The sequence below is a fragment of the Perna viridis genome, chromosome 11 (genome assembly GCF_037379345.1).
Source record: "Perna viridis isolate PV_CMFRI_1.1 ecotype Kerala chromosome 11, ASM3737934v1, whole genome shotgun sequence".
In the NCBI taxonomy this organism is placed as follows: domain Eukaryota; kingdom Metazoa; phylum Mollusca; class Bivalvia; order Mytilida; family Mytilidae; genus Perna; species Perna viridis.
Window position 1 is genome coordinate 518894 of NC_142455.1, and position 14642 is coordinate 533535.

The 14642-nt window shown below is 32.7% G+C and overlaps 1 protein-coding gene across 3 annotated transcripts; it reads left to right on the forward strand.

The window, feature by feature from the left end:
* Positions 1-34: 34 nt before the first annotated feature.
* On the forward strand, positions 35-14281 carry LOC148602234 (uncharacterized). Of its 3 annotated transcripts, none has more exons than XM_088553487.1 (8): positions 35-136; positions 5662-5879; positions 6154-6224; positions 7756-7864; positions 8491-8618; positions 12918-13150; positions 13499-13670; positions 14085-14281. In XM_088553487.1, exons 2-8 carry the CDS (start codon positions 5668-5670, stop codon positions 14204-14206), a joined length of 1047 nt encoding a protein of 348 aa, XP_088409613.1. In that variant the 5' UTR covers positions 35-136; positions 5662-5667; the 3' UTR covers positions 14207-14281. The 3 variants fall into 3 exon arrangements, with proteins under 3 accessions (XP_088409613.1, XP_088409614.1, XP_088409611.1); XM_088553488.1 differs by lacking the exon at positions 35-136 and adding an exon at positions 554-572; XM_088553485.1 differs by lacking the exon at positions 35-136 and adding an exon at positions 787-882.
* Positions 14282-14642: the final 361 nt, after the last annotated feature.

The window sequence follows — 14642 nt, forward strand, 5'->3', positions numbered from 1 at the left end:
TTTTGAATGATTTCAACAGTATAAATTCCGGGCGAACAGTTTCACACGCATGCCCATTTTGTTGTCATGGAGGGATAATGGATAATGTAGTGTTTATCTTCTTTTATTTTTAATCAAGGCACATCACGTTTTTATCGTAAGTGTTATTATTAATGGGTAATTTTGTTAGGCGTAAATTATGCGAACTCAGTGATCATGAGAATCCGATTTTTACTCGATACTAGCCATTGAGGATCATGAGAGCGTCACCAACACCCACAGAAATAATATTTTTACTATTTTCATATGTTATTAAAAGTCGCGAACTTGAACTTTTAAAGTATTAAAAGGAGGGTAAAAAATTGAAATTGAGCATTGATGTTGAAGTTTCTAGACAGTACAGTTACTTTTATACACACATATTTCGACCATGTATATAAAACTGTATTATTTAAATTATGTTATACATATCAAACACTTAGTGTAGAAAATCTGAGAAAAACATGTATACCATAGATACTGGTTCACTAGAACCCTTTCATTAATTCATTATAGCTGCAGATAAGACGGCAGGACACTGAACCAAGACTATAGTAAGCGTACATGATAGGTGTGGGTTCAAGGACAGACGTTCCGGGCGTACGCTCCCTACAATTGTAAAAAAAAATATTGGTTTTTTTTGTTTTTTTTTATATTCATGGTTTTTTCGCAATTCTACCTCAAAGATTTATCTTGCCTGGCATGAACTTCTATTTACGCCCCTTCCACCCGGGACCCTGGATCCGCTCGTGTATACCGACCTAAATATGTCTGTAAAAGCCGTTGACGAGTGATAAAGTTATCAAGTTATTTAGACACGTCATGTTTATCACACATAAGTTCAACATTTAGGACCAAACACATGTAAGTTGTTCATTTTTATAGGTGTAATACATCAAAGTATATAAAACCAGAAAAACTTAAGTCATTGGCACTGACATAAAAAATAGTTTTAATGCCTGTTCATATTCACTACCGTTCATTCATTGGAATAAAGCACCTACCGAGTTATTATGTGGTTCTTTTGACATGTCACATGTCTTGACCATAGGGATGTCCTCGCCACTGTCAAATATGTGCAGATGGACTTGTATAAACGGACAGATGAGGATTTGATTGGGGTATGCAAGCCCGGTGGTTTATTGTTCAAACATTTTACCACAAATACAAGAAATTTTATAAAACATGTACGCGTAACCAACACTCTAAATTTACAAACATATAATATACCTTATCACACAAAGTCATGTTTTTTATTGTTTATTTTGACCCAAGAAACATTTTGCACACAAACCTTCCAAAATTTCTAATAGACAATGTTTATTTTATTAAATGAAAGTGTCAGTGAAAGTTGAATGTAGATATTTACGGCTACGTATTACTTGATCTCTAATATGAAATAGTATGGAAAAGTTTCCATCCAAAAAATTGAACTACCAATCAAAAAGTATTTCCTAATATACATCTTTCCCAGGGGAGTGAAAGCAAGGAATCTGAATTCGGTTATTAAAAAGAACATTATCCAGAGATAACGGCAAGACAATAAAATGGACAGCAAAGAACACAAAATAAACAACGCACATATAAACAAAATAAAAGGGACATCCCGGACTGTACTAAAATCTGGAAGCATGGACCTAGTGCACTGGTAGGGTAAGCATCCTCTGCTTTTCCAGAAACACCCTCCGAGTTACTAATAAAATGTCACGTCCGGGGTAGACGAAAGAGGAAAGGAAAAATAAGACTCTGCGAACTAATTGGTTCCAATGGTGCAGATGGACAAACCATAACGATCCACGAGTTCTAAGAACACCAACCGGCTTGCTCATAAAATGTCATGTCCACTGACGACGTCCTTTGGTTATTTAATGAGTCAAGGATAACTACTATATCACGTAGATGATTAAAAATACTACATATGAAGCCTATAACATAAAGAAAATAATAACAGAAAATTTTAAATTCGTGGTAAGAATATTAAATCAGATTTCTTGGCTATTCAATACATTTGTATACTATAATTACATTTCGTATTTTGTAATTTCCATTTAAACTGTTTTTCTGACACAGCCATAGTTAGTGATATTGCACGCTTGACGTTTTGATTACAAGTGATATTACTCGGCTGACGTCAGCTGTTTGAATTCACGATAAAAGTGTGTTACGTAGTACCCAAAATTATCAGAATGAATATCAATTGGTGAAATATATCTAGATATTTGCCTACTTTGCTCACCACAAACAACACACACAAAATGTGATTATACTTGACTCGACCAATTAAATTTAGTTATTTTTTTTTAAATCGTGATGAAGAGAAACTCACTCAGTAGACAAGTCCTAAAATTTCAACAGAGAAATGCAATAAAACAATTATGTCAGCTTATTGCATGCAATATTGTGTTCTATGAAACACTTAAAAGAGATATCGACCTCGACCATGGACCTTAGCCATTGTCTCTGTCAAGTGTTCTATAAAACATGATACCGCATGCACTGAGCTGCCATAATTATCGAACATTCAATACAATTTATCATTTTTTACAAACTATGACTCTCTTGGCCAGAAACAGAAATGTGAACTTGTCCTCTTTTAATTTAGACATCGTTCGATATTGGGGTATTATTTTAGTCATTGCCATAAGAAATCGATCAAATTTGGATTTATTATCAGTCATTGTCATTAACATCGATTGACATTGTGGTATTATATCAGTCAACGTCATTAGACATTTTGGTATTATATCAGTCAACGTCATTATAGTCGGCGTCACATAAATAACATACTGTTAAAATTTGAATAAAAATATTTTCCACGACTTTATTGACACCTACCGTCGTTTAAATTGTCTTAAATGACTTGCTCATTCGTTTAGCCAAACGGCTTCTCCCTAAACATTGAATCGTTAAATTCCGGTCAGATTTTAATTCTAGGTGGCAATATTTACATTGTAAAAAGTCGGCCATGTTTACAGTGATCGGGTTGCTAGGAGATGTTGTTTACGTTTAAATGGTTTGTCCAAAAACCGAAGAACCCAGAATGCAATTCGGCGTTATTTCGGATATCTCGGATTTATTTTACGCGAACAACGTATAATACCGAGAAGTTGATCAAGCAGACGATTGTCACCGGAGTTCGACGGGAACTTACGCACTTCGTTTGTAAACAAATCGTCCCGTAAAAACCAACATGGCGGATATTAGTATGGGATTTTCCCGTAAGGATTTGTTACGCATGATTTAAGCTAATAAGCGACTTGTTTTTGAGAAGCTGTTTGGCTAAACGAATGAGCAAGTCATTTAAGACAATTTAAACGACGGTTGGTGTCAATAAAGTCGAAGAAAATATTTTTATTAAAATTTTAACAGTATGTTATTTATGTGACGCCGAGTATAGACATTGTTCGATGTTGGGTTATGTTTCCATCACGTCATTAGACATTGTTCGATGTTAGGTTATGTTTTCAGTCATGTCATTAGACATTGTTCGATGTTGGGTTATGTTTCCGTCACGTCATTAGACATTGTTTGAAGTTGGGTTATATTTTCAGTTACGTCATTAGACATTGTTCGATGTTAGGTTATGTTTTCAGTCGCGTCATTAGACATTGTTCGATGTACCGATGTATGGTTATGTTTCCGTCATGTCATTAGACATTGTTCGATGGTAGGTTATGTTTTCAGTCACGTCATTAGATATTCTTCGATATTAGGTTATGTTTTCAGTCACGTCATTAGACATTGTTCGATGTTGGGTTATGTTTTCAGTCACCTCATTAGACATTATTCGATGTAGGATTATATTTCCGTCACGTCATTAGACATGATTGTTCGATGTTGGGTTATGTTTCCGTCACGTCATTAGACATTGTTTGATGTCATTTGACATTCTTCGATATTAAGTTACGTTTTCAGTCACGTCATTAAACATTGTTCGATGTAAAGTTATGTTTTCAGTTACGTCAGTAGACATTGTTCAATGTCGGGTTATGTTTCCGTCACGTCATTAGACATTGTTCGATATTATACTCGACGTCACATAAATAACATACTGTTAAAATTTGAATAAAAATATTTTCTACGACTTTATTGACACCTACCGTCGTTTAAATTGTCTTAAATGACTTGCTCGTTCGTTTAGCCAAACGGCTTCTCCCTAAACAAGTCGCTTCTTAGCTTAAATCATGCGTAACAAATCCTTACGGGAAAATCCCATACTAATATCCGCCGTGTTGGTTTCTACGGGACGATTTGTTTACAAACGAAGTTCGTAAGTTCCCGTCGAACTCCGGTGACAATCGTCTGCTTGATCAACTTCTCGGTATTGTACGTTGTTCGCGTAAAATAAATCCGAGATATCCGAAATAACGCCGAAATGCATTCTGGGTTCTTCGGTTTTTGGACAAACCATTTAAACGTAAACAACATCTCCTAGCAACCCGATCACTGTAAACATGGCCGACTTTTTACAATGTAAATATTGGCACCGAGAATTAAAATCTGACCGGAATTTAACGATTCAATGTTTAGGGAGAAGCCGTTTGGCTAAACGAATGAGCAAGTCATTTAAGACAATTTAAACGACAGTAGGTGTCAATAAAGTCGTAGAAAATATTTTTATTCAAATTTTAACAGTATGTTATTTATGTGACGCCGAGTATAGGTTATGTTTTCAGTCACGTCATTAGACATTGTTCGATGTACCGATGTAAGGTTATGTTTCCGTCATGTCATTAGACATTGTTCGATGGTAGGGTATGTTTTCAGTCACGTCAGTATATATTCTTCGATATTAGGTTATGTTTTCAGTCACGTCATTAGACATTGTTCGATGTTGGGTTATGTTTTCAGTCACGTCATTAGACATTCTTCGATATTAGGTTATATTTCCGTCACGTCATTAGACATTGTTCAATGTCATTTGACATTCTTCGCTATTAGGTTATGTTTCCGTCACGTCATTAGACATTGTTTGATGTTAGGTTAGGTGTTCAGTTACGTCAGTAGACATTGTTCAATGTTGGGTTATGTTTCTGTCACGTCATTAGACATTGTTCGATATTAGGTTATGTTTCCGTCCCGTCATTGGACATTGTTCGATATTAGGTTATGTTTTCAGTCATCGTCTTTAGACATTGTCCGATATTAAGTTATGTTTTCAGTTACGTCATTAGACATTTTTCGATGTTGGGTTATGTTTCCGTCACGTCATTAGACATGATTGTTCGATGTTGGGTTATGATATCAGTCATCGTTCTATATTGGGTTATAATATCAGTTAAGTCATTAGACATAATTCGATACCGGGTATTATATCAGTTATCGTCATTAGATACCGTTCAATATCGGGATATTATATCAATAATCATAGGACATCGATCAATATTGAAATTTGATATCAGATATGTCATTAAACATTTCATCACTGTATATGTATTTTCAAATAAGCATGGTATTAAGTCTCGATCGATTCCTTCTACTCATGTCCTTGTGAAAGATAAATAAAGCGCTCCTAAGATGAACTTACCTGATACAACAATATTATATAAATGTTCAATGTAAAATTTGTAAGAATGGGGCAAAATTTGAAAAATCTTAAACACGTATTTTATGACAATGATAAATCATAATTTCACTATATAGACAAAGATGGAGAGAATCGGCACTGCTCTGATCGGAGTTGGTCGTATCGGACAGGTACATCTAAGAAATATGATCAATGGTCACAGCGTGAATATCTTCTGGCTTGTTGACAATACGGAAATTCATAAAAAAATTGAGGAGCTTGCAAAAACTTACAATTTGAAGGAAGCTCAATTATCAACTCCAGAAAATGTTGACCGAGTTCTATGCGACAAAAGGTATGTACGTGTATAAGGATACAGCAGTATTGATTAAATTTCATGTACCTTCTTAATCCTAGATTTTGACTTTAGCGAAACCTTGATTTATTTTAAACTATTTATTACGTTTTCCACGTTGTTTTACTCTATGACTGAAAGTTAACACTAAAAACTTACTTTTACTGGATTTTTTTCCATGAACCTTGAACTCACCTTTCCTTTTTTAGATTAATTGATCCTTATTCACTCTCTGTATATATGAACAAAGTTACGTGATTACGACTTCTTTCAGAGTTCAAGTCGTTGTTGTCTGTGTACCGACTATTTACCACAAAGAGTTCGTTATAAAATCGTTACGGGCAGGTAAGTCATTTCTATGGACAATAAAGTCATCGTTACGGTCAAGTAAATCATTTTGACGAACAGCTTAGCTTTCCTTACGGACAGATTAGCTTTCGTTACTGACAGGTTAGTCATTCGCTACGTACAGTCATCGTTATGGACAGTCAAGCTTCCGTTACGCACATGTTTTCCTACGTTACACACAAGAAAACTTGCAGTTCGCAGGGGCGGATTCACGTGCCCCCTAAAATTTGCAAAGCATGGGTTGTCAGGGGTAGATTAAGGCGGTTTTAGGTTGAAACTTTAATTTCTCGCTAATATTACCACAAAAGATATCTACATTGCATCCACTCTAGAAAACTATTAAAAAAATTTAACCTCAAAAAATATTTTGCCTCGCACCTCTCGACGAAATTTTAATTGCGCCCCCCACCCCCCAATCTAAAATCCTGGATCTGCCCCTGGTACGTACAGGTAAATGTGCATTTGTAATATATTGTAGGCAAACTATATGTCACTGGGGTAAAGGTCATTGTGGGCATCTCAAGATCGCGGAGGAAAATTTGGATAAGAATGTTTTTATAAAGTTGTTCTCTCAAGATGTTGAACAAAATAAATATCATAAATGGATCGTAATTCATTTGATGCGGGAAACGTAAGTGCATAATATATGATTAATGAGAAATCACATGGTAAAAATATCGGGGAGCTGACTGTAACGAAGAATAGTCTTTTCCAAAGGATGAAGTAACATGCAACAAGAGATGCCTGTAACATACAGAAACAAAACCAAATATTTCGTGATGAGAGTTCAAAGGTGTCAGGAGCAGTCAATTTACCCTCTACTTAAGAAACTATGGTATTTTTATTGAAAAATCTGAAGTCTTATGTCTTTACAGAGACGATAGCTTTATGTATACATTTTCACACGTTGACAGTTCCTTTCGTTACAATTTATCATAAACATATTTACTGGTTCCCTGTCTTGTACTATACGCTGGTTGCTGCAGAGGTTTAGATCACATGTTTCTCAGAGTTGCATAGATTGTTTACTTGTTTTGCTTTGGAGTTTCTTAGTAATCATATGCTTTCCGCTTCAAATTCCTAGGAAGAATCATCAGCTATTTATATTAATTTTGTTTAATATCTTGAATTAACCACTTTATGAAAGATGAAATATAACATTTGTACCTGAAAAAGGCCGCCATCTTAAGACGACCTTAACGGCCGATAAGGCCAACAGCTTTTCTCCAATCAATGAATATTATTAGTAATTAAGTCTGTCGTAAATGAACAACAGCTCCTATTACCGTTATGTAGCGGAAGCATTGAGATTTATTTAGCAACGGTGTAGAAATTTAAAGAAAGTTAGAAAGTCGGATTACAACGATATAAAATTGTAATTTGATTGCAATCATCATAATTAATTTGAGTTTAGAGACAATACAATGGTCTGTTGTTATAACTCCTACATATCAAAACCAGTTTTACCAAGAAAATATGCTATGCATGCTCTTTATTATAGCTATAGCTTTTTTGTCTTAACATCTAGGTAAGCATGTTTTCTGTGAGAAACCGTTGTGTGAGAATACAGCTGATGTTCGTGAGTGTTATGAAGAAGCCAGACTTCAATCAAGAGTCTTAATGTGTGCCTTAAATAGGTTAGTGAATAAACAACGCATCATTCCTGTTCTTTTCTCGAAAAGAGTACAGTTTTTGCTCTTTCAGACCAGTTATGTAGAAGATTGTGAAATTGCGGACCAACTGATTGCACACTCGTTTTTATTGGGTTTCTTTATTCTGTAAAACTGATCTTTGAAGACCGTGTGAGTTACCCGTAGAATTAGTTTAATTGTTTATTAGTTGACTTTTGGTGGGTGACTGTCTCATTGGCAGTCATACCACATCTCCTATTTTTATATTACATGTATATATATATTTTTTAAATTCCTTTGTGGAGTGTTCTTCGTCTATTATCCGATGTTCTCGGTTCGATTTTTTTTTCACGGGTTTCCACTTGATTGAAATGTCGGTACGTCACAGACGTGACTTCTTATGAGCAGCTCGACGGGTGTTTCTAGAAAAGCAGAGGACGCTTATACTCTACCAGTGCACCTGGTCCATGTTCCAAAAACCAAAAACAAATAAACAAACAAACAAACAATAATAATACAGTACATGCATTTCTTTTAATAAATTGTTGCTGTTTTCTAAAGGTATACAGAATGACAACGGATAAGAATAAGTATATCGTATAAATTTTTGTGATTTGAAAACTTATTTTCAGACGTTTCGATAAACAATTTTTGAAAGTGTTTGACTTAATACGAGGCGGAAAACTAGGGCGTTTAAGAACCGTCAAAATGGAAAGCAGAGATAACCAGATGAACGTGGAATATTATGAAAAAAACAAAGGTATTGAAATGAAGGAAATAAAAATATTCATCCAAGTTACGGCCAGCGCTGTGACATCTATGGCAACACCGCCTGCACAAAGGAGGAGGAATGACCCGGCCAGCGAAAGCTATATTTTTATATAGCCTAGCTGACCGAGTGGTCTAGGGCGCTGGACTTTGTGCAGGCGGTGTTGCCATAGATGTCACAGCGGCACGAGTTCGAGTCCCGCGGAGGGAACGACCCAAAATTTGCATTGCAAATTTGACAGTTCTAACATCGTTGGGAATTTTTCAGACCTTTCTATACGTTTACATATTCTCCCTCTATCAATTTGATCCGATGGAGCAGTGTAGTGAATAGAGTCGTCACATTCTGAGACGTTATATATGAGACGAATATATACTAAATAATTAATAAAACTCGAGCATATTTTGGTTTTAAAACAAATTTGTTATATTTTTACGGAAGCCCTTTAGGGCCTTGCAATTTATTTTATTAATTCGTTATATAACAAGTTAATAATGTGATATAACAGATAATGAATTCGATATAACAGACAATTAATTCGATATAACAAGTTAATAATTCGATATAACAAGATAATAATTCGATATAACAGATAACTAATTCTATATAACAAGTTAATATTTAATATAACAGATAACTAATTCGATATAACAAGATAATAATTCGATATAATGGATAACTAATTCCATATAACAAGTTAATATTTAATATAACAGATAACTTATTCGATATAACAAGTAAATAATTTGATATAACAGATAACTAGTTCGATATAACAAGTTAATAATTCGATATAACAGATAACTAATTCGATATAACAGATAACTAATTCGATATAACAAGTTAATATTTAATATAACAGATAACTAATTCGATATAACAAGTTAATAATTTGATATAACAGATAACTAATTCCATATAACAAGTTAATATTTAATATAACAGATAACTAATTCGATATAACAAGATAATAATTCGATATAACGGATAACTAATTCCATATAACAAGTTAATATTTAATATAACAGATAACTAATTCGATATAACAAGTAAATAATTTGATATAACAGATAACTAGTTCGATATAACAAGTTAATAATTCGATATAACAGATAACTAATTCGATATAACAGATAACTAATTCGATATAACAAGTTAATATTTAATATAACAGATAACTAATTCGATATAACAAGTTAATAATTCGATATAACAGATAACTAATTCCATATAACAAGTTAATATTTAATATAACAGATAACTAATTCGATATAACACGTTAATAATTTGATATAACAGATAACTAATTCGATATAACAGATAACTAATTCGATATAACAAGTTAATAATTTAATATAATAGATAACTAATTCGATATAACAAGTTAATATTTAATATAACAGATAACTAATTCGATATAACAGATAACTAATTTGATACAAGAAGTTAATAATTTAATATAACAGATAACTAATTCAATATAAAAAGTTAATAATTTGATATAACAAGATAATACTTCGATATAACAGATAACTAATTCCATATAACAAGTTAATATTTAATATAACAGATAACTAATTCGATATAACAAGTTAATAATTTGATATAACAGATAACTAAATCGATATAACGAGTTAATCATTCGATATAACAAGTTAATAATTCGATATAACAAGTTAATAATTCGATATAACAGATACTTAATTCCATATAACAAGTTAATATTTAATATAACAGATAACTAATTCGATATAACAAGTTAATAATTTGATATAACAGATAACTAATTCGATATAACAAGTTAATATTTAATATAACAGATAACTAATTCGATATAACAAGTTAATAATTCGATATAACAGATAACTAATTCCATATAACAAGTTAATATTTAATATAACAGATAACTAATTCGATATAACAAGTTAATAATTTGATATAACAGATAACTAATTCGATATAACAGATAACTAATTCGATATAACAAGTTAATAATTTAATATAATAGATAACTAATTCGATATAACAAGTTAATATTTAATATAACAGATAACTAATTCGATATAACAGATAACTAATTTGATACAAGAAGTTAATAATTTAATATAACAGATAACTAATTCAATATAAAAAGTTAATAATTTGATATAACAAGATAATACTTCGATATAACAGATAACTAATTCCATATAACAAGTTAATATTTAATATAACAGATAACTAATTCGATATAACAAGTTAATAATTTGATATAACAGATAACTAAATCGATATAACGAGTTAATCATTCGATATAACAAGTTAATAATTCGATATAACAAGTTAATAATTCGATATAACAGATACTTAATTCCATATAACAAGTTAATATTTAATATAACAGATAACTAATTCGATATAACAAGTTAATAATTTGATATAACAGATAACTAATTCGATATAACAGATAACTAATTCGATATAACAAGTTAATAAGTTAATATAATAGATAACTAATTCGATATAACAAGTTAATATTTAATATAACAGATAACTAATTCGATATAACAGATAACAAATTCGATATAACAGATAACTAATTCGATATAACAGATAACTAATTTGATACAAGAAGTTAATAATTTAATATAACAGATAACTAATTCCATATAAAAAGTTAATAATTCGATATAACAGATAACTAATTCTATATAACAAGTTCATAATTTGATATATCAGATAACTCATTCGATATAACAGATAACTAATTCGATGTAAAAAGTTAATAATTCGATATAAAAAGTTAATAATTTGATATATCAGATTACTAACTCGATGGCCAAAATTTTAACGCTATATTACTAAATAACTACTCAAAGATCATGTTGTAAGAATTAAATGTGAATTGTTCAAGAAAAAAACCTGCTACATCCAGCGATCATATGGGGGGTATGGTGGTATTCATCTTTTGGGACAATGTAACAGTCTTTTTTTGTTGTTTTTAATTTAATTCATACAACATGACCTTTAAGTACTTATTTAATAATGTGGCGTTAAAAAATGGCCACCACACATCTACAGTGTCGGTAGTAGAATACAGTTTCCAACAGAATTCGTCCTTGTGGTTATAAAAGCGACACAACGTTTGTCGTCTGTCCTTATATAATGATTAATTTGTAAAATCAAATTAATAATTCGTTATATCATATATTTAGATTAAAATATAACTTGTTTGTGTATGCATTATAAGTGTGTTTAAACCCTATATCGGATACCCTATATCACACCTCTTGACCTATATCGTCTACCCTATATCACACCTCTTGACCTATATCGTCTATCCTATATTACACCTCTTGACCTATATCGTCTACCCTATATCACACCTCTTGACCTATATCGGATACTCTATATCACACCCCTAGTCCTATATATCGTCTACCCTATATCACACCACGAGACCTATTTATCGGATACCCTATATCACACCTCTTGACCTATATCGGATGCCCTATACCACACCCCTTGACCTATATATCGGATACCCTATATCACACCCCTTCACAGACCATACATACAGTTTGTTTAAATCTAATGATGATCAACATATGAAGCTTTTGTTTGCTTAAGAATTGCTTTCTATAGTTAAAATATATGATACAATGAACATGACATGTTAAAATCTGTATTACATGCTGTATCAACCCTCGACCAATATCAAACCGCAGGCTTGTGGCCCTTTGATGATAAAGAAGTCTCAGGTTGATACAGCATGTGATGCAGATTTTGACATGTAATATTCAGTATATATCAAATTAGTTATTTGTTATATCAAATTACTAACTTATCAAATCAGTCAAGTTAATCGAATAGTAATTAGTAGATATATAAATGCCATAGCCCTAGTTGCTCATTTATTTTTGTTGTTTTGGACGCATTATTTTCGTAATATTTATTCTTTGTTGAATGTGTTTGTTTTCCATGTCTGGTCTTTGTCCCTGGATTACATTCTTTTGATTTCCGCTGGAATATTGGTTCCCTAGATTACCTTAAAAGGCTTCCGTATATTTTGTTATTTTCTCGTTATTAATCTGTAATAGAGTGATGCCAATGTGGAGGTTTTGATTATTGACTATAAGACCGGTGAATTTCCCGAGCTTTTTTACGACATATGTATCATATGACTTGTATTGATGGTTGAATCATGTACAGAAGAAATGTATTAATGTCAAAAAGTAAACGTTTTCTACTAGGTATAATTTCAGTGTAGCTCATTTTCCAACAACTCATGTGAATTTAATTCTATATTAGGTGGTATATTTATTGACATGGGTATACACGATATTGACTACATTTGTTGGTTGGTCGGTGAAGAACCAGATTACTGCACTGCAATCGGTTCCCGAACATCTGATCTAGCTGAAGGGTACCAGTCATATGGGGAATATGATACAGCGATGGGAGTCATCAAATTCAAGAACGGCGTTTTGGTCAATATTGACCTTTGTCGGGTCACGTGTGGTGGTTACCAACAGTCAGTCAGAGTAAGTCATATTGTCATTCTTGCTTGACGTCCTTTTTCTATATATGGTTTAGTTACCCTATATACCGTCCAAACATCTACATCCCACTCTAAACACTGTAGAAATAACGGATTATGACGCCGTGTCTGAATGAATTTGGTAGATATTCATATTGCATTATCAGGTTGAATAAGGAACGTAGATATTTTAACGCAGTTCTACCTCCGTAGATTAAATGTTCGTTTATTATTTTATCTTGTCCCGGGGATTTACATCACGTTAATTTTTGAAGTACAAATGTAATTGTATGCACATACATGTATATTGTTTTTGGTTTTTTTAATTCTTTTGATAAAGTAGTACAATTAGATTCTAGGCACTAAACAGATAGCAGAAATAACCAACATACGGGAATCTTCCCTACAAATAACAGATAATGAAGGCACACATCAATCGCCATTCTACCTTGTCGATGGATTCCTTGATCGTTATTTAGAATCTTTCGAGGAGGAAATGTCTCATTTTCTTCATGTTGTCAGAGGTGAGGATATATACAATAGCTAATGGTTAGAATACATGTGTATACAATAAAATTGCAGTTGAGTAAGTTCCGATGTTGAATTTTTATCAAGGTTAAAATTTTTTTACCATGGTAGATCTAGAAAATATAGATTAGCCGTACTGAACAGCAAGAGGCCCATTTTTTTATTTTTACATTTGTGATTATTTTCTGGAAAGGAGAGTATGGCCTCTTTTCTCCCTTTAGAATATGCCGTGTGCATATGGTGGGCGATCCGTACAAGAGATTTATAATTTGGTACATTTTAATGATTGTATAAAAGTACATGTATCACGCTTGTCAAATTGGTATATACGTATCGTATCTGTCTACAGTTGCTTGGTTTCTATTACATGAGTGTCTCTCCTTTTAATATTTTACTTTGCTTTTTTGTAGGAAAAGGTGAATGTATGATATCAAGTGACAGTGTGGTTAATGCGACCAGGCTAGCTCACATGCTGACAAAAGCTTTGCACACTGGAGAGAAAGTTTTTTGGGACGAAAACTTGGCAAATTAAACTGAAACTATGGATTTCTCTGCACTTTTTGGGTTTTTTGACTCGAAAGGCTCGAAATAAAAAATGACCATTTTTCGCCGCGGTTGGGAACAAGTAGAAATTTTGCAAGGGGGGTCCAGAGGGGAAGCGCCCTTCTGTTTGGGGGTTCAAAGGGGGCGTAAGCCCCCTCGCTGACAGAAAGACTGGAGGCCTTTCAGGTTTGCCAAATAGCTAATAAAATTCGTTCAATAACTATGTTTATGGATTTAGAAGGTTTCTGATCCTACCATTTGATAATGATTTAAAAACAAAATTAAGGCAAATTTTCAGTGAACAAAATGCAAATAATGCATTTTTACCCCTTTGAGGCTCCTTGCTGTCTCCATGGTAACTATGAACCAGTCTCTGCAACCTGTGTTCTGAAGACACTTTGCAAGTTTAAAAAATACTTCCACCA

Bases quoted from the DNA above. Each gene is read 5' to 3' on its own strand.
- LOC148602234 (XM_088553487.1), top strand. From the start codon at position 5,668: ATGGAGAGAATCGGCACTGCTCTGATCGGAGTTGGTCGTATCGGACAG. The intron at 6,225-7,755 runs GTAAGTCATTTC...CTTAACATCTAG, and splicing joins TATAAAATCGTTACGGGCAG to GTAAGCATGTTTTCTGTGAG. The intron at 13,671-14,084 runs GTGAGGATATAT...GCTTTTTTGTAG, and splicing joins TTTTCTTCATGTTGTCAGAG to GAAAAGGTGAATGTATGATA.